Raw genomic sequence first — 20,110 nt, forward strand, 5'->3', positions numbered from 1 at the left:
CCTCCTCCAGCCTCTCCACTGCATGGCCCTGACCCCTATGCATGGTTTTGTGAATATTAACACTTCTGTAACATGTCTTAGAGGTCAAACTAGAAATGTGGAGTCTTGGGCTGAGTAGAAGTTCAGGCTTTGTTTCTTCTCAGTCCCTTTCTGTTGTTACTAGAAAGGGGGTACATTTAGCACTTTGTTGAGGGACAAATAATATGGCATTTTTACCCAAAAGGTTTTTCTAAGTTAAAGGTATTTGATACATTCCACTCATCAGAATACCTGGGGAAATAATCAGAAAGATCTTATAAAACTTATGCATAACAATGTTAATTCCAGGATTTGCCCGAATTTGCAAATAGTCCAAATGGCCAACAATAGGACAATTGTTGAATTGGTTGTTATGTTTAGTAATGGTACAGAGCCATTTATTATTGTGCTAAAAATTTCAAATAGTGTAGCTTTACATCGAAGATAAGTTTCCTAGATACCAAATATATAAAGGTGGATAAAACAAAGTCTTTGACCAAATGAAGCTCATTTTCTGGTGGGTAAGACACAGACACACATACATATATGCATACATATATAACACACTGTTAGGTAGTAAACAGTTCTATTAGGGGAAATAAAGCAGCATAAAGGATTGAAGGTTGAGTGAGGCCTTTAGAGGATGGTCACACACTGGTTACTCTCTGAAGAATTTGTTACAGGGAGATAAGAATGGGAGAGCCAGTCAACAGATCTTACAGCTGTAGTGGTAGTAGGAGTGATGGTAGGGATAGAAGTGGTGGGAAATGGTCAGACTTGCTCTTACTTTGAGGGTTTGCTGGTGATTGGAAATGGGGGAAAAGAGAGAGGAGTCAAGATTGACCCCAGCACTTTTGGCTTGGGTGACAGTGAGTTGTGGCATCATTTGTTGAGTTAGTGGATAGTGGAGAGGAGATTTATTGGGAGAGAAATCAGGCTTCAGAGTCTGGAAGTAGTGTCACATGGAAGAAGGATTAGGGTTGTTCCTAGTGACCCTAAGGATCTAATCCGAAGAACTTTCTGAAAGTGGAAAGTAACCCCTGGTGCTGGGTCCAGTTCCGGAGCTCGTGGGACCCTGTTACAGTGGTGGTGGACAACTGGCTAGCGACCCTGTAGGCTGTAGTCGGGATGTAAGTAGATAGTTCCTTTATAACTATGGTCTCTATTATTTGTGAAGCTTTTATTGGTAGAATAGGTAGCAAGAGGAAGGAGGAGGGGACATGATTAAAAATTGTTTCCATTGTATGCAAAGACTTCTTAAGATGAGGAGATGAAAACCTTCAGAACCTGAAAAGTATTATAGCAGTATAAATCACAGAAGTTAATGTGGGCTGGTAGGGATGCCATGTAACAGGGTCTAGTATGGTAGAAAGTAGAAAATTATTTGGAAGAAATGAAATTTAAAGAAAGTAAAGGACTGCATTGCTATTAAGGAGATGCACAGCTGTTCCACATTAAAGAATTGTCCTATGCCGGTTCATGGGGGACAGTGCTTTCCAGACTTTGGGGTTTCATGGACTGAGAAATTACCTTTCATTTCCTTCCAGAAATGGGGGACAAGAGACTTGTCATAGGGCTACTTTTGTTTTTTTCAAGTTGAGGACATTGAGAATAAGGATCTAGGTTCTTTTATTGTCATTATTTCATGAAAGAAATTTTTTTTTTTAAATAAAAAACAATGAGGAAAGACAGTCTCAGGATAAGGTACAGTTGTTTAGATGAAAGATCTTTAGATTTAAGAAAAACATGTCTTGATCTTTTTTTTTTTCTTTTTCTTTTTTATTATTATAATTTTTTTCATTTATTAGTTGGAGGCTAATTACTTTACAGTATTGTAGTGTGTTTTGTCATACATTGACATGAATCAGCCATGGATTTACATGTATTCCCCATCCTGATCCCCCCTCCCACCTCCCTCTCTACCTGATCCTTCTGGGTCTTCCCAGTGCATCAGGCCTGAGCACTTGTCTCATGCATCCAACCTGGGCTGGTGATCTGTTTCACTATAGATAATATACATGTTTCAATGCTGTCCTCTCAAAACATCCCACCCTTGCCTTCTCCCACAGAGTCCAAAACTCTGTTCTGTACATCTGAGTCTCTTTTTCTGTTTTGCATATAGGGTTATCGTTACCATCTTTCTAAATTCCATATATATGTGTTAGTATGCTGTAATGTTCTTTATCTTTCTGGCTTACTTCACTCTGTATAATGGGCTCCAGTTTCATCCATCTCATTAGAACTGATTCAAATGAACTCTTTTTAATGGCTGAGTAATATTCCATGGTGTATATGTACCACAGCTTCCTTATCCATTTGTCTGCTGATGGGCATCTAGGTTGCTTCCATGTCCTGGCTATTATAAACAGTGCTGCGATGAACATTGGGGTGCATGTGTCTCTTTCAGATCTGGTTTCCTTGGTGTGTATGCCCAGAAGTGGGATTGCTGGGTCATATGGCAGTTCTATTTCCAGTTTTTTAAGAAATCTCCACACTGTTCTCCATAGTGGCTGTACTAATTTGCATTCCCACCAACAGTGTAAGAGGGTTCCCTTTTCTCCACACCCCCTCCAGCATTTATTGCTTGTAGACTTTTGGATAGCAGCCATCCTGACTGGCGTGTAATGGTACCTCATTGTGTTTTTGATTTGCATTTCTCTGATAATAAGTGATGTTGAGCATCTTTTCATATGTTTGTTAGCCATCTGTATATCTTCTTTGGAGAAATGTCTGTTTAGTTCTTTGGCCCATTTTTTGGTTGGGTCATTTATTTTTCTGAAATTGAGCTGCAGGAGTTGCTTGTATATTTTTGAGATTAATCCTTTGTCTGTTGTTTTGTTTGCTATTATTTTCTCCCAATCTGAGGGCTGTCTTTTCACCTTGTTTATAGTTTCCTATTTTTGCTTTTATTTCCAATATTCTGGGAGGTGGGTCATAGAGGATCCTGCTGTGATTTATGTCGGAGGGTGTTTTGCCTGTGTTCTCCTCTAGGAGTTTTATAGTTTCTGGTCTTACATTTAGATCTTTAATCCATTTTGAGTTTATGGTGTTAGAAAGTGTTCTAGTTTCATTCTTTTACAAGTGGTTGACCAGTTTTCCCAGCACCACTTGTTAAAGAGGTTGTCTTTTTTCCATTGTATATCCTTGCCTCCTTTGTCAAAGATAAGGTGTCCATAGGTTCGTGGATTTATCTCTGGGCTTTTTATTCTGTTCCATTGATCTATATTTCTGTCTTTGTGCCAGTACCATACTGTCTTGATGACTGTGGCTTTGTAGTATAGTCTGAAGTCAGGCAGGTTGATTCCTCCAGTTCCATTCTTCTTTCTCAAGATTACTTTAGCTATTTGAGGTTTTTTGTATTTCCATACAAATTGTGAAATTATTTGTTCTAGTTCTGTGAAAAATACCGTTGGTAGCTTAATAGGGATTGCATTGAATCTATAGATTGCTTTGGGTAGTATAGCCATTTTGACAATATTGATTCTTCCAATCCATGAACACGGTATGTTTCTCCATCTGTTTGTGTCCTCTTTGATTTCTTTCATCAGTGTTTTATAGTTTTCCATGTATAGGTCTTTTGTTTCTTTAGGTAGATATACTCCTAAATATTTTATTCTCTTTGTTGCAATGGTGAATGGTATTGTTTCCTTAATTTCTCTTTCTGTTTTCTCATTGTTAGTGTATAGGAATGCAAGGGATTTCTGTGTGTTAATTTTATATCCTGCAATTTTACTGTATTCGTTGATTAGCTCTAGTAATTTTCTGGTAGAGTCTTTAGGGTTTTCTATGTAGAGGATCATGTTGTCTGCAAACAGCGAGAGTTTCACTTCTTCTTTTCCTATCTGGATTCCTTTTACTTCTTTTTCTGCTCTGATTGCTGTGGTCAGAACTTCCAAAACTATGTTGAATAGTAGTGGTGAGAGTGGGCACCCTTGTCTTGTTCCTGATTTTAGGGGGAATGCTTTCAATTTTTCACCATTGAGGGTAATGCTTGTTGTGGGTTTGTCATATATAGCTTTTATTATGTTGAGGGATGTTCCTTCTATTCCTGCTTTCTGGAGAGTTTTAATCATAAATGGGTGTTGAAGTTTGTCAAAGGCTTTCTCTGCATCTATTGAGATAATCATATGGTTTTTATCTTTCAATTTGTTAATGTGGTGTATTACATTGATTGATTTGCAGATATTAAAGAATCCTTGCATTCCTGGGATAAAGCCCACTTGGTCATGGTGTATGATTTTTTTAATATGTTGTTGGATTCTGTTTGCTAGGATTTTGTTAAGGATTTTTGCATCTACATTCATCAGTGATAATTGGCCTGTAGTTTTCTTTTTTTGTGGCATCTTTGTCTGGTTTTGGAATTAGGGTGATGGTGGCCTCATAGAATGAGTTTGGAAGTTTACCTTCTTCTGCAGTTTTCTGGAAGAGTTTGAGTAAGATAGGAGTTAGTTCTCTAAATTTTTGGTAGAATTCAGCTGTGATGCCATCTCGTCCTGGGCTTTTGTTTGCTGGAAGATTTCTGATTACAGTTTTGATTTCCTTGCTTGTGATGGGTCTGTTAAGATCTTCTATTTCTTCCTGGTTCAGTTTTGGAAAGTTATACTTTTCTAAGAATTTGTCCATTTCTTCCAAGTTGTCCATTTTATTGGCATAGAGCTGCTGGTAGTAGTCTCTTATGATCCTTTGTATTTCAGTGTTGTCTGTTGTGATCATTTTCATTTCTAATTTTGTTAATTTGGTTCTTCTCCCTTTGCTTCTTAATGAGTCTTGCTAATGGTTTGTCAATTTTGTTTATTTTTTCAAAAAACCAGCTTTTAGCTTTGTTGATTTTTGCTATGGTCTCTTTAGTTTCTTATGCATTTATTTCTGCCCTAATTTTTAAGATTTCTTTCCTTCTACTGACCCTCGGGTTCTTCATTTCTTCCTTCTCTAGTTGCTTTAGGTGTAGAGTTAGGTTATTTATTTGACTTTTTTCTTGTTTCTTGAGGTAAGCCTGTAATGCTATGAAGCTTCCCCTTAACACTGCTTTTACAGTGTCCCATAGGTTTTGGGTTGTTGTGTTTCATTTTCATTCATTTCTATGCATATTTTGATTTCTTTTTTGATTTCTTCTATGATTTGTTGGTTATTCAGATGCATGTTATTTAGCCTCCATATGTTTGAATTTTTAATAATTTTTTTCCTGTAATTGAGATCTAATCTTACTGCACTGTGGTCAGAAAAGATGACTGGAATGATTTCAGTTTTTTTGAATTTACCAAGACTAGATTTATGGCCCAGGATGTGATCTATTCTGGAGAAGGTTCCGTGTGCACTTGAGAAAACGGTAAAGTTGATTGTTTTGGGGTGAAATGTCCTATAGATATCAATTAGGTCTAGCTGGTCCATTGTGTCATTTAAAGTTTGTGTTCCCTTGTTAATTTTCTGTTTAGTTGATCTATCCATAGTTGTGAGTGGGGTATTAAAGTCTCCCACTATTATGTGTTACTATTAATTTCCTCTTTCATACTTGTTAGCATTTGCCTTACATATTGCGGTGCTCCTATATTGGGTACATATATATTTATAATTGTTATATCTTCTTCTTGGATTGATCCTTTGATCATTATGTAGTGTCCTTCTTTGTCTCTTTTCACAGCCTTTATTTGAAAGTTTATTTTATCTGAGTATCGTGAGTCCTGCTTTCTTTTGTTCTCCGTTTTGCGTGAAATATTTTTTTCCCGCCCTTCACTTTTAGTCTGTATGTGTCCCTTGTTTTGAGGTGGGTCTCTTGTAGACAGCATATATAGGGGTCTTGTTTTTGTATCCATTCAGCCAGTCTTTGTCCTTTGGTTGGGGCATTCAACCCATTTACATTTAAGGTAATTATTGATAGGTATGGTCCCGTTGCCATTTACTTTGTTGTTTTGGGTTCGCGTTTATACAACCTTTCTGTGTTTCCTGTCTAGAGAAGATCCTTTAGCATTTGTTGAAGAGCTGGTTTGGCGGTGCTGAATTCTCTCAGCTTTTGCTTGTCTGTAAAGCTTTTGAATTTTCCTTCATATCTGAATGAGATCCTTGCTGGGTACAGTAATCTAGGTTGTAGGTTATTCTCTTTCATTACTTTAAGTATGTCCTGCCATTCCCTTCTGGCCTGGAGGGTTTCTATTGATAGATGAGCTGTTATCCTTATGGGAATCCCTTTGTGTGTTATTTGTTGTTTCTCCCTTGCTGCTTTTAATATTTGTTCTTTGTGTTTGATCTTTGTTAATTTGATTAATATGTGTCTTGGGGTGTTTCACCTTGGGTTTATCCTGTTTGGGACTCTCTGGGTTTCTTGGACTTGGGTGGCTATTTCCTTCCCCATTTTAGGGAAGTTTTCAGCTATTATCTCCTCGAGTATTTTCTCATGGCCTTTCTTTTTGTCTTCTTCTGGGACTGCTATGATTCGAATGTTGGGGCATTTCACATTGTCCCAGAGGTCCCTGAGGTTGTCCTCACTTCTTTTGATTCTTTTTTCCTCTCTGCTTCATTTATTTCCACCATTTTATCTTCTGCCTCACTTATCCTATCTTCTGTCTCTGTTATTCTACTCTTGGTTCCCTCCAGAGTGTTTTTGATCTCATTTATTGCATTATTCATTTTTAATTGACTTTTTTATTTCTTCTAGGTCTTTATTAAACATTTCTTGCATCTTCTCAATTTTTGTCTCCAGGCTATTTATCTGTAACTCCATTTTGTTTTCAAGATTTTGGATCATTTTTATTATCATTATTTTAAATTCTTTTTCAGGTAGATTCCCTATCTCCTCCTCTTTTGTTTGACTTGGTAGTCATTTTTCATGCTCCTTTACCCGTTGGGCATTTCTCTGCCTTTTCATCTTGTTTAGATTGCTGTGTCTGGAGTGGGCTTTCTGTATTCTGGAGGTCTGTGGTTCCTTTTTATTGTGGAGGTTTCAGCCAGTGGGTGGGGTTGGACGATTGGCGTGTCAAGGTTTCCTGGTTAGGGAAGCGTGCGTCGGTGTTCTGGTGCGTGGAACTGGATTTCTTCTCTCTGGAGTGCAATGGAGTGCCCAGTAATGAGTTTTGAGATGGGTCTATGTGTTAGGTGTGACTTTGGGCAGCCTGTATGTTGACGTTCAGGGCTGTGTTGCTGTGTTGCTGGAGAATTTGCGTGGTATGTCTTGCTCTGAAACTTACTGGCTCTTGGGTGGTGGTTGGTTTCAGTGTAGGTATGGAGGCTTTTGGATGGTCTCTTATTACTTAATGTTTCGTGTAGTCAGGAGTTTTCTGGTGTTCTCAGGTTTTGGGCTTAAGTCTCCTGCCTCTGATTTCAGTTTTATTCTTCCAGTATTCTCAAGACTTCTCCATCTATACAGCACTGATAATAAAACTTCTAGGTTAATGGTGAAATGATTCTCCACCATGAGGGACACCCAGAGAGGTTCATAGAGTTACATGAAGAAGAGGAGAGGGAGGAGGGAGATAGAGATGAGCAGGAGGAGAAAAAGGGGGACTTAAGAGGAGGAGACAGATCTACGAAGTTATCTGTTCCCAAAGTGTTCTCTGTAGCCCAGACACTCACAAAGATTCACAGATTTGGATTGGGAAGAGAAGGGGAAAGGAGGAAATAGAGGTGTTCTGAGGTAGAAAATGGAGAGTCAAAAGTGGGAGAGAGTAATCAACACACTCCTGAATAAAAATGGGAACTGAATATTGGATTCTTAAATGTCCAAAATTTATATCACATACTGAAAAACAAAGATTAAAAATCTAGAGTAGAGGTTAGACTCTTAAAAATACAATATTAAAAACAAAAACACAAACAAAAAATTTTAGAAATACTTACGAAGTTTGGTTTAAAAATAGGGCTTCTCTCTTTTTTTTTTTTTTTGCAAGGTTATAGTGAAATGAAAATGAAAGTTAAGGAGTAGTAGAGGAGTAATAGAGGACTTTAAAAGAAAATAAGAGAAAAAGAAAAAAAATTTTTTTCTTAATTAAAAAAATCATAAAAATATATGAAAATGAAAGTTAAGGAGTAATGGGGGAGTAATAGGGAATTTTAAAAGAAAAGAGAAAAAATAAGAAAAAAATTTTTTTAATTAAAAAAAAAAAGGTAAAAATATATCTAGGAATTTCTCTGGAGCTATTGCAGTCAGTGTGGGTCCGGTTCAGTTTGATAGCTCCTCGTTCCAGTTTACACTTCTCAATATCTATAGGTGTTCTCGATATCTATATCTGTAGTCGGTGTTATCTACAGGGATTTTAATCTGTTGCACCGGTCCCTTCTGAAGCGGTTCCCTTTGTTTATTTGGCTTCTGTTTGCTGATCTCTTCAGGGCCTAATTTCCGCCCTGAAACAGGCCGGTGGAGGCGGTCTCTTGCTCAGGCTCTAGTTCCGTTCGTACTGCGGAGAGGGAGGGGCGCTGCTTTCCCCGTCTATGCTGCTCAGGCTCCCGGCTGCTCTATATGGAGCGTACCCTGCGTTGTGTGCGGTTCCAGTTTTCGGGTGTTCCACAAAAGCGCGGACTCGGTTGCACCTGCGTTTTGTGCCTTCCCCGCCCGAGCAGCTCAGGCAGCCAGGAGCTTGATGGGCACACTCTCCCTGGGTGCGGTGCGCCTTCTCCCCTCCATGGCCCCAGTCTCAGTTTCCGCCCGCGCCGGTCGGGTGCGTGCGCCTTGAGTTTAGCCGCAACCCTCCCAGCGGATGTCGACCATCCAGAATCTCATGAAGTCTTTGGTTAGAAACTGGAGGCCTGTTAGGAGTGTGGTAGGGGATGCCGTCTTTAGGGCCGAGTTTGCCCCTTCCCCTCCCCAGCTCTTCTCTGGACTTGCTCAGACCCTTTGTTCTGCGAACGGCCGGCAGTGTGTTTGGGCCGGTTAATTTTCTCTCTCTCTCTTTTGCTATCCTACAGTTTAAGTTGGAATCTCACAAAAGCTCCCTCCGATTGCCCTCAGGGCCCTCAGGCCCCGTCCTTACCCTAAGCAATGCCGCCCGCTCCTCTCTGTTCCGCCCCCACTTGCTGGTGGCGGATGCAGGCGTCTGGGGTACTTTTCTGCTGGGAGTTGCTTTTAGGCACGTAATCTGTGGGTTTTATATATTTTCCCTCCCAGTTAGGTTGCCCTCCGAGATTCGAAAACTTCCCCCAGACCCGCCAGTGTGAGGGTTTCCTGGTGTTTGGAAACTTCCTCTGTTAAGACTCCCTTCCCTGGATGGATCTCTGTCCTTAGCTCTTTTGTCTCTCTTTTCTATTTTGTCCTCCCTCCTTTCGAAGACAAGGAGGGCGCCTGATGTCCTCAGCTAGCGATCAGAAGTTGTTTTGTGAAGTTTGCTCTGCGTTCAGGTGTTCTTTCGGTGAATTTGTAGGGGAGAAGGTGGTCTCCCTGTCTGTTCCTCCGCCATCTTGGCTCCTCCACCATGTCTTGATCTAAGGCCAGCATTTGTAGACTCCTGCTCTGGGGGAAGGCCAAGCCAGTGGTGGGAGGAGCGGTCCCTGTGCTGGGAGACCTTGAGGCTGTTGGGCAGAGAGGACAGTTAGTATCTCAGCGTTTTGAGAATTAGTAAATTTGAAACAATTCAAGAAGAGTTGCTTATGAGTCCTTGAAAATACTGTTTGAAGAAAAGTTTCCAGAGTTGTATGAGGGATAGATTAAATCAGATGAAAACCTGAGGTAAGAATTTTCTCTGAAAGCCTACTGAAGGAAATTCATCTTCAAAATTATTAGAGATTGGGATTATGGTTATGTATGGGGGAAAAGGACCTAAACATTGTGGAGAAAGTAATGAAAGAATTTGGTTATATGCAGAGATAGCAAAGATAAATAAAATATGACTTCGACTATTTTGAGCTTAGAGAATGAGAATACTACGAATTCTAGAAAAATAGAGGGGTCTGGATGGAATAACTGCTGTGTTCCAGGTGTTAATCTCCAGCATTCTAGTGGAGCAGGTGTCAGGGAGAAGCCCCGAGGACTTGAAACTGGGCCCAGAGGGATAGCTGCTGATAGAATCAACGAAGGACGTGGTGGGAAGTCTAAAAGACCGGACTGTAGGGAGGAGCTCTGCGCCTGCAGAGAGCGGGTGCCTCATGTGAGGAAGTAATTGTTAGAGACTGAGTGGAGAGGCAAAGACCACTGGATTCAGTTAGGAATGCTTATCAATGACCTGAGGAAAGCAGCAGTTTAAGTAATGTCAGGAACTTGAAATATCACTGTTTGGTGATGCAGTAGGTCAAGCTTTTCATTTGAGGAAGCTTCTGATTTTGGCAATTGATCACTTTCATGTATTGGAAAAAGGAAGGCTCTACTGATTATCTGTTTACTTACTGTATAGCAATTCAGTTTTAGATCAAGTGAATATAAGATAGCACAGGCAGTAAGATGTCTTAAAGTAGGATAAAGTTACACCTTTATCTTAAGTAACATTTTAAAAATCCTATCTACAGAATTGTTAGTTCAGCAGTGATTAAGGTCTAAAAGTATGCTTTCTCTTTTTGGATCTTTATACTCTTTAAAAAACAGAATTATTTGTTGAGGTAAACACTACTGTTTTAAATGTTAATTATTCTCTAATTATTGTTGCTTATACCTTAAGAGTAATACAGTCTGGGTTGATCAGTTTTTAAGTTTTAAAAACTTCAGGTTCATATTTTTTGTTTAATACTGAAAACTGCTTGTGGATCCTTTATGTTTTAGGAGCTTCAAATGGACCAACAAGCAAAAAAACATCTTCAAGAGGAGTTTGATGCATCTTTAGAGGAAAAAGATCAGTATATCAGTGTTCTCCAGACTCAGGTAAAAAAAAAGTATGGAACTTTTGGATACAGGAAAATAAAGGGATTTTGATGGGATATCTGATAGGCTCTCGATTTTTTTTTTTTAAGGCCTATTTTTAAAATTCTTTGCTTTTCAACTCAGTTTTAAGGATAATTTTTGATTTATTGTGTCTTCTGGCTAAGCTATCACTGAAAATAGCAAATACCAAAATTGGTTGTTTTGGGAGAAAATTTTTTACTTTTATTTTTTTCCCTCCTTTATAGCAAAAATGATACCTTTACTCTATCCCTTCTCTGTTTTAAATAAAGTACTGCTGCCATAATTTCTGTTGTTTTTTTTTTAACCCCCTAATGAAGAACTTTTTTTGTTTTTAGGTTTCTTTGCTGAAGCAACGGTTACGAAATGGCCCAATGAATGCTGATCTACCAAAACCACTCCCTCAGATGGAACCAGAGGCTGAAGGCATCACTAAAGAGAACACGGACAGTGATGTAGAGCCAGTAGGTAAGCTTCAGCTTGTCAGGAGGTTAAGTTAGAAATTAGAGGAGGATGTTGAGAGATTCTAGGGCAGGAACTAATAGACATGGACTGAGGTAGAAGTAGAATGTCCCTGACCCTCATATTTCTAGAAAGATGTGTTAAAAAACAAATTTTAACTGAGTCCATTTAGAAGATCATTGGCATAATTCAGTGATTCATGAATTGGGCAGCATCTCCCTCTAGCAGATTGAAAAGAGCTCCTGGGAGCTGTACAAAATGAAGGCATGAAAGACTTTTATAGACAGAAGAGAGTGGGACAAAGAAGTTAGAGTGGCAAAGAGTGGATTGGTTGTGACAAGGTCCCTTTCCTTTGGAGGAGGCAGGGGTCTGTCAGGCATGTGACCTCTCTAGTGTTGACCAGGTGATTCCTGTTGAACTGGCTTAAGATTCCATTTCTGGGAGAGGTCAAAACTGTAATTAAGTCTCAGTTTGGTGGCTTGGGGCTAAATGTAACCCTCCATCTTAGACCTGTTGTCTTGTTTTTAACAGATGCAAGATTTTTGATATTTTTTGGGGGCTTTTTGTTTACTGTTATTCAGGAGAAAGTAATTGTTTTACTACTTGAAAGTCTATGAGTAGCATACATTTGCATTGTCATTGAAATTCATTACATTATACTGTTTTATTGAGGGTGGTAACTAGACTTCATATAAAAGGTCAGGTCTACTCAAGATTAAGGAATATGCTCTTTGTCATTATTTGTCTCTTTTTGTTCTTAAGCAATACTGCTTCCATGCTTCTACTTTCAAAGATCCTAGTATTTGCCCTATTATTTGCTTTCTAACTGAAAGCTATTCTGTTTTAAAAACCAATTATAGTCCACCCTAGTCTTAGAGACTTTGAGGTATCTGTTCAGTAAAATTCCCAGTTTTTATTTACTAGCTTCTTTGCAAAGAAATTGATGATAAAAATTTTTGGTCCAGCCAGAACCAGAGCAAAGAGCTGAATAGCCATCTATCTGAGCAGCCAGCCTATAAGGGCTCCTGAAATGCTCCCTGGCGTATTTCATAAATGTAAGGAGGTGGAGAAAGCTTACTTGCCAGGACTTCTCTCTGGATGAGATGAGAACGCTTTGGAAGGAATACTTTACAGATAATTTTGGTATAGGCAATGAGACACAGGGGGCATTGGCAAAGAGTGAAAAATGGCCATGAAACTATCTTTTAAGGAGGGTGGGTTCAGTTAACATTAGTTAACTCTTGAGTGCTGTGTCATTTGGGTTGGGGCGGAACCACGGAAGAGGTGAATGTACTACTCAGCTCCTTCAGCTACAGGTCACACAAATAGCAGCAAAGTAGAAGTTGGGAAGGTCGCCCCTCTCTTCTCTGAGTGGCTCAGAGTATAGTAAAGTGTTGGGATGAGCATGCATTCCTGTGCACTGACGGAATCCCGGGGAGTCCTCAGGTTCCTTACTGACAGCCCCTGTTTATGCCGCTTCACTGTTAACAGTGGGAGATGGAGCTTCTGCTAAAACAGTGGAAGTGCTTCAGCAGAGAGTTAAGCGGCAGGAGAACCTACTGCAGCGCTGTAAGGAGACCATTCGGTCACATAAGGAACAGTGTGCGCTGTTAACCAGTGAAAAAGAAGCCCTGCAGGAACAACTGGATGAAAGACTTCAAGAACTAGAAAAGATGAAGGTAAAAGAGCGATGAGTGTGGTTTGCCATAGCCCGGTGATGGTAGGTCCACAGGCCCCAGCGCGGCCTGCACCTCCTCTGGAACGCTGGCCCCTTCCTCCGTAGACCGCGTGGAGAGGGCCCCCGAGTGCCCTGGGAGTCTACCGTTAACTGTCCTTTTGACACATCCTGTGTTTTCTTCTCCTACTAGGCTTGTAGGAGTATTCAAATTAGATAAAATGTTTAGAGTTCGCATATAAGAAGAAACTTTATTAGAGATGGAAATGAATTTTTAAAATTTTTTTAGGAGCTTCATATGGCTGAGAAGACTAAACTTATCACTCAGTTGCGTGATGCAAAGAACTTAATTGAACAGCTTGAACAAGATAAGGTAAAACAACAAAACTTATGATACTAAAATTTGTCGAGGGCCCCCCCGCCCCAATTCATTTTTGGAAGCAATTGGAAGCATTCAGACTTCTGCTTTCCAAAATTATTATGGCTACTTCCATGAAAAAAACTTCTTTGTTTTCATTTCTAGATTTATATAACTATTAGTGTTAGCTTTGTATCATGTGAAGCTGAATCTGTAATTTCTTGATCCAGTCAGCAGTTTGATTTCTAGGTTAGACTGCTGTTGCAAAAGAAATTTGTTTATAGTACATAACTACTTTTTAGAGAAAAGTTAAATTAGTTACAGTTAAGGCATTACTAAATGTGAATGATGTAAGTATTGTCTTTCAAATATAATGGAAACAGATTAATCTCTCAGATAAATTATCCAAAAAGTAATGCAGTGGTAATATATACATTAACATAAATAAAGTTTTCTACAAATAAACTTTAGAGTATATAGGTGAGATTGGCAGTTTAGAGTCAGGACAGTAGCTTCAGCTGTGGCAGCAAAGACAACTAAAAAAATTCATGAACAAACAGTTTTGACTAAAGTTTTTCAGCGCCAAGTTCATGGGTCCTTTTTTTTTTTTTCCGGTAGCTTCCAATTAGTTCTACACCATCCACCATGTTCTTTAGTTTGGCACTTAAAACTACAGATTTTAAGTGACCGTGTAATTAAGAAAGTGTCAGAGCTGTTCTGCTGTTGAAATGTATTGTCAGTCTTTTTGTTCTGTCCACTTTACTAGATTATATTTCATTAACTTCATAAAGACCTTGTTTAAAAAAATTTTTGAGAAAATTTATTATAGAAAATACAAAGATTAATAAAAGGAATTCCTGTGAACCCATCACCCAACTTCAACACTTAACATCTCACAGCTAATTTTGTTTCATTTGTACATTCCCAGCTGCCAGTATCCTCATCTTAGGATTGGTTTAAAGCAAATCTAAGAAATCTTGCCATTTCTTCTATAAGTATTTTAATGTGTCTTTTAAAATAAAGGACTATTTTTATTTTTATAAAACTATAATGGCATTATCATGATCACATCTAAAAATTTAATAGCAATTCCTTGATAAGTCAACTATCTCAGCAGTTTCAGATTTTCCCTTTTGTCTCATACACTTTTGCTCTTTTTTGTGATGCAGAATCCAAATGAGGTTCTTTCATTGCAGTTGGTTTTGACTCTTAAGACTTTTTTTAATCTATAGGTTCCACTCCTCTCTCTTTCTGTCTCTCTTTTTTTCCATTGTGAGTTGGTTTTTGAGGAGACTGAAGGCTTACAATTTTGTTTTGAAATTTGTGTAATAATGCCCCACTTACCTAGTTTTTAATCTGTTGATTAATATTAGCCATCTGGAAGAGTCAGACCCTAAAGCAAGAGTTGACAAACCCTAGGAGTAATATCATACTCTTGTTAATATCATGACTCTTGTTAATATCATAAACTAGCTGTCACAGTCTTAGTTTTCAAGAGACAAGTTGAACCACACTTTTTTTTTTGTTAGTTGCAAATGACTGATTTAACATCTACTGTTTGATTATATTTCCCCCCAGCGACCTTCATTTCTTGTGTAGATTATCCAGAAAGTGGGAAGACATAGCAGTTAGCAAATTGGAGGAATGGGATTGCCCCACTGACAGTAATAAGGAGTGGTGTTGGGACCAGAGATTGTCACAAGAGGAAAGAGAAAAACCAGGTAGATCTGTGCCACAGTCTCGGTCCATCCAGTATGGCAGCGGTGACCTTATACTCTCGGCAGCCTTTGGGTCTTCCCCTGTATTAGAGCGCAGTTCAGTAATTGTGGTTGTTTGTGAGCCAAGTACAAAAGGCTGTATTTTGTTGATTTATTGTAAACTGTTTACTAAGATAGGGAAAATTATAGTAAGCATTTATGAAAAGATTATAAATCTTTTAACCAAAATGTGTTTTTAACAGTTTAAAGATAAAAACTATTATTAAAATGATTTTTTTTATTAAAAATACCCTGATATGCCAGGTAACTGAAGTTATTTTAGTACATAGTGTAGTATATATGCAGGACACAGACTTCAGTTTGTGAAATATTGAAATAATTCTTATGCTCTACTTAGTAAGAAACATTATGTTTTCTGCCTTTTAAAGTAAGTTTGTTATGTGCTGTTAATAATGCAGTTTTGTTATGCAAACGCTTTAGAGTCTGCACTTCTATTTAGGGAATGGTAATAGCAGAGACAAAACGTCAGATGCATGAAACCCTGGAAATGAAAGAAGAAGAAATTGCCCAACTTCGCAGTCGCATCAAACAGATGACTACCCAGGGAGAGGAGTTACGTGAACAGAAAGAAAAGTCTGAAAGAGCTGGTAAGAAATCAGGGGTTACTTGTTTTATGTTAGAACTCAAGTCATGTGAAGTGCTTGACTAACCAATATTTAGAAAAATTAGTTTAATATGGATAAAAATGTTCAACTGTAGAGCCTCTTTATAAAGACACAGTAGACTGTTCCTTAGAAGAGGCAGGGCTTGGTAAACTATGGCCTGTGCTGGTAATGCAGCTAATGCTTGGCCTATTATATAGAACCCTGCAAAACCTACAGTATTTATTTCTGACTCTTTGTGGAAAATGTTTGGTGACCACTGCCTTAGACTATCAATTTAGGTGTACATTTTGAAACTGCCCAGGTAGGCACAGTGTGGTACATACTGAATAACTGCTACCTTCTGGATGCTTGGGGATAAACAAAAAAGTATAAGATACAGTTTGCTTTTTTTGATAGAATGATGGAATAATTCAGCATTATACATAGCAGCATTATGTCCTGACCCAATAAATACTAGGCTGTGAAGTGTTGAGACCAGCACAGTGTTCAGCAGGGTATGGTAATGAGTAATGCAAGACAGGAAAGGAGAGATGCTTGAAAGAGGCAAGAGTAGAGTGAATGGGACCTTCAGGTTAGTGAGGATGGGAGTTTTGAGTTGGGCCTCAGATAGTGAATAGAATGGGCCTACACAGACAGGCAGGGGCAACACACATTTCAGATTCTAAATCATAAATAGGCACATGACCATAGTTGGGGTGTGTGTCAGCTGGAAATCATTCTTGCTGAAGTGGAAAAATGAAGTTGGATTGTGAAGGAACTAACTGTTAAAGTCTGTAAAGATACTTGAGTAGCTGAGGTTAGACTTTGGTGTGTTTTTCATGTTAGGAAACCAGTAATAGAAAAGTATAAATGTGATGGAAGCCAGTGTTGCATGTAGAAAGGAAACGAAGTGCAGAGTCGAACTTAAGAGGAAAGGTAGAAACCCAGGTTTTGGGAACTGAGAGCTTTGGCCACCTTCTCTAGGATGGTGGATCTGGGAATAAGAGGAGGGGTTGATTCTGCAGAATTTGGTATCCAGCCAGCTTGAACGGGCAGAAGAAAGGTAGGAGTCTAAGAAGACATCAGAGATTTAGGGTTTGCAGACTGAATGAATCACATGACGCCAGAATAAAGGAAGTCTAAATGGGGACACTGAGGAATGGAGTGAAATGATGAGTTTGCTTAGATTCTCTGAATTTGAGCCAATTATAAGCTTTCCAAATGGAATTGACTTGTAGGAATTTGGAAATAAGAAATTGGAGCGTCTTTCTGGAGGCATTAGCCTAAGGTTGAAGTCTTTGGTTCAATTTACAGAAGATGCTGATTTCTCTGAAAGATTGCTTTACTGGTAGTAGTAGCAGTGGTGGTACCTGCTGCTGATGGCCAGCAGTTACTTTATGCAAGGCTCTGTCATGAATGCTTTGCTTGTATTCACTCCTGTATGTATTTGTATTTAATCCTTAAAATTTCTATGACATGTGTATTACTGTTATTCTCATTTTACAAATAAGGAATGAGACAGAAAACTTAAGAACATAGAAGTTAAGTAACTTGCTTAGATTCACCCACAGGAACTAAATGGATAGTCGTGATTTGAATCAGGGCGTTTTGCATCTGGCGTCTGTGCTTTTAACATAGAGATCTTGCATTTGGTGAAGAGAAGAAAAAAGTTAACCTGTGACATCATAGGAATTGTGGACACTTAGGCTTCTGGGGAATATAGGAGGCATTTCCAAAAATGCAGAAGGTGGGATAAAGATTTTTTAAAATTTCTTTTAATTTGCATGAGGATTCAGTTCCTAGAATGCAGTTTCAGAAATGATTTTAGAAACCAGATTGTAAGGTTTAAGGAGAGGAATGGTTCTGAATGAGAGGGGTAGTTGGTTCACAACTAGATGTGCTTCTAAATGTCTCCTTGCAGTTGTTTTAGACCTAAGAAGATTTCCTTTTCAGAGAGCATTAGTAGAAAAATCTCTCAGGCTATAGTCTCTAACAACTTCCTTGAAGCAGTTGGAGACTTATGAGATGCTGTTAAACACTGGTTTCTGTGAACAGAAAAACCTACTGCAAAGTCTCAGCTTCTCATGTCAAGCCTTTTCATTTTTAGGATTGCTTTTGTTGACTGTTGTAGCCAGCCAAGAGAAAATAATGCTGGTGAAGGGTTACATTTCCTTTTTAAATTGGGGTGTATCTTGTGAGGGGATAGAAACCCATGAATAACAAGTAAAATGGGGTGAATAATGAAAAGTCGGGTGAAACATACAGTTAATTCATATGTAGGATAAAAATTTCCCAGGCTGCTGTTGCAGTCAGCTCTTTTGTAATATAGCCCTCCTTCTCTTACTTCTCTGAAACTCAGATATATTTTGTCTTTATTTGTTTATTTTTTAGTTGAGGTATAGTTAATATATAAGTTTCAGGTATATAACATAATGATTCACAATTTTTAAAGGTTGTATTCCATTTATAGTTACTACAAAATACTGGCTGTATTCCTTATGCTTATACATGGTAGTTTGTACCTTTTATGTATTTTGTCTTTTAATATGATTTTCATAAAACTGTTTATAAATATTTCATAGCCTATAAGTTAAAAGACTTATCTGTTTATAGTACTGTCAAGGTATTTAAAATTAATAAATACTTAAAGAGAGAATTAATATTTATAGTTATTTAATAGAAATATTTACTTTGGAAAGTCTTGTATAACAATGAGTGCTTTTATAGATTTTTTGAAATTATATTTGTAGTCATAATTATTGGGTTTATGATAGAAAATTGCAGCATACTGATTCTGTATTGAGGATGTTGTCCTTTAAAATCTATAATGAAAGTTAGTTTTGTGCATCAACTGAATTTTATCTGATGGTTTTAGTTGAGTCTGAACAGAATTGTTCAAATATAATATGGTTCTTAGTTCACCTATAAGTGATTATTCCAATTAACAGAGAAGTCCAAATTTAGTACTAAAAGTAAAAAAAAATGTCTTTGTAAAGTAAGTAGAGTTTCTATAGTAGCATATGAATATCATCTGGCGCTTGGAGAATTTAGTTTCTCTGTTAAATGTTTGTCTTTCTCTTAGATTTAAAATTTAAAGGCTAAACACATAAAAGCTGACCATGTGGTTAAGATTTTTAGAAGTAAGTGTGTACATAAAATAATTATCAAAGAATCTGAACTCTTCCAGTGCATTTTTTATTGTAAAAAATTAGTTCATATATTTAACAGTTCTTGACATGTGGGTATTTTCAGACAAATAACTAATTTTGGGGGCACACTTACTCTGGAGGTCAAATCGTCTCAAATACATCCTCACTACTTTTCTTGGAAAACAGTCTATTGCACTGCTTCTCACAGTTTTTCTAGATAAACTGTGATGCTTCTCACTTGTTGGAGGACAAAGGAAATCTGAGTGTCTCTGATTTTTAAAAGAATAACACTATCATAAATACCTGGACTGTGGGTACATGGTAACACGCCTGCTTGATGATGTATCACCCTGTAGTACTTACTCAGTTCAGCTCTACAGTGGAACTGCTAGGCATGTTTTCTGAAGGACAGTACTGTAGCACTTTTGTGTTGTTAAAATTACTCTTATCAGTCGATAAAGCCAAAAAATAAATATTTTTGTTACAAGCATTTTACAACACTGTTGATAGTATTCCTTTCTAGGTGTTATTTTAAAATAGATGGTCATATCGTAAAGTAACCAGATTTTAAATTTGGAGAATTCTGGTGGTGCAGCTTAAATATGTAATGGTGTTTTTTAAGTGCTGGGTATTATTACTAATTGTCTAGAATATTATCTCTTCAGTTCAGCACCTGTACAGAATGTTAAGTTCACACTAAGTCTTGGCTGTTTTGTATGTGCATGTGTGTGTATGTTTTTAACTGAAATAGGAGGTAGAATAGCTGGCTAATGATTAATGTAGTATATTACAAAAAACAAATTGGGAAATAGAGAAAATGAAAGCACATTGCTGTTGTTTCAATACACTTCCATTTAGTCTTTTCATAATCCTTATTTTATATAATTGTAATCATAATTATCCATATAATTTTGTATGCTACTTTTTCTTTATTTAGCATTACATTAGGAGAACTTTTCCATGTTGCTAATGTACTAACGTATTTTAATAGCTTTGTCAGAATGCATGTACATCGTTAACCATCTCCCTGTTGTTCAGCACTTAGATTATTTTCTATTTTCATTATTATGAATAATACTATAACAACTTTGTAATATACTTATTCCATCTTTGAACTTTTTCTCAGGATAAAGCCTGATCCATAAATTTCTACTCTTTTTTGTTAGTTATTTTTAAGTTATTTAAATATAGCCATTATAAAAGAAAACCCACATTGTAGTATTAACACCTTCCCCCTCATTGTTATTGCCTACAATTCTGCAAAATGAGTAAAATATTCTGCTTGGATTAGGAAAGT

At 37.7% G+C, this 20,110-nt stretch overlaps 1 protein-coding gene across 6 annotated transcripts in view; it reads left to right on the forward strand.

The window, feature by feature from the left end:
• The window catches only part of GOLGA4 (golgin A4), a 113,028-nt gene that overhangs the window by 46,616 nt on the left and 46,302 nt on the right, over positions 1–20,110 (forward strand). For 5 of the 6 annotated variants that reach the window (XM_070455410.1, XM_070455411.1, XM_070455413.1 and 2 more), the window contains 5 exons: positions 10,691–10,789; positions 11,146–11,275; positions 12,761–12,948; positions 13,234–13,317; positions 15,520–15,667. In XM_070455410.1, coding sequence (XP_070311511.1) covers positions 10,691–10,789; positions 11,146–11,275; positions 12,761–12,948; positions 13,234–13,317; positions 15,520–15,667 — 649 coding nt within the window. The remainder of the gene's footprint in view (positions 1–10,690; positions 10,790–11,145; positions 11,276–12,760; positions 12,949–13,233; positions 13,318–15,519; positions 15,668–20,110) is intronic. The other variant, XM_070455412.1, reaches the window with a different exon arrangement.

Source organism: Odocoileus virginianus, chromosome 26, assembly GCF_023699985.2.
Source record: "Odocoileus virginianus isolate 20LAN1187 ecotype Illinois chromosome 26, Ovbor_1.2, whole genome shotgun sequence".
Taxonomy (NCBI): Eukaryota; Metazoa; Chordata; class Mammalia; order Artiodactyla; family Cervidae; genus Odocoileus; species Odocoileus virginianus.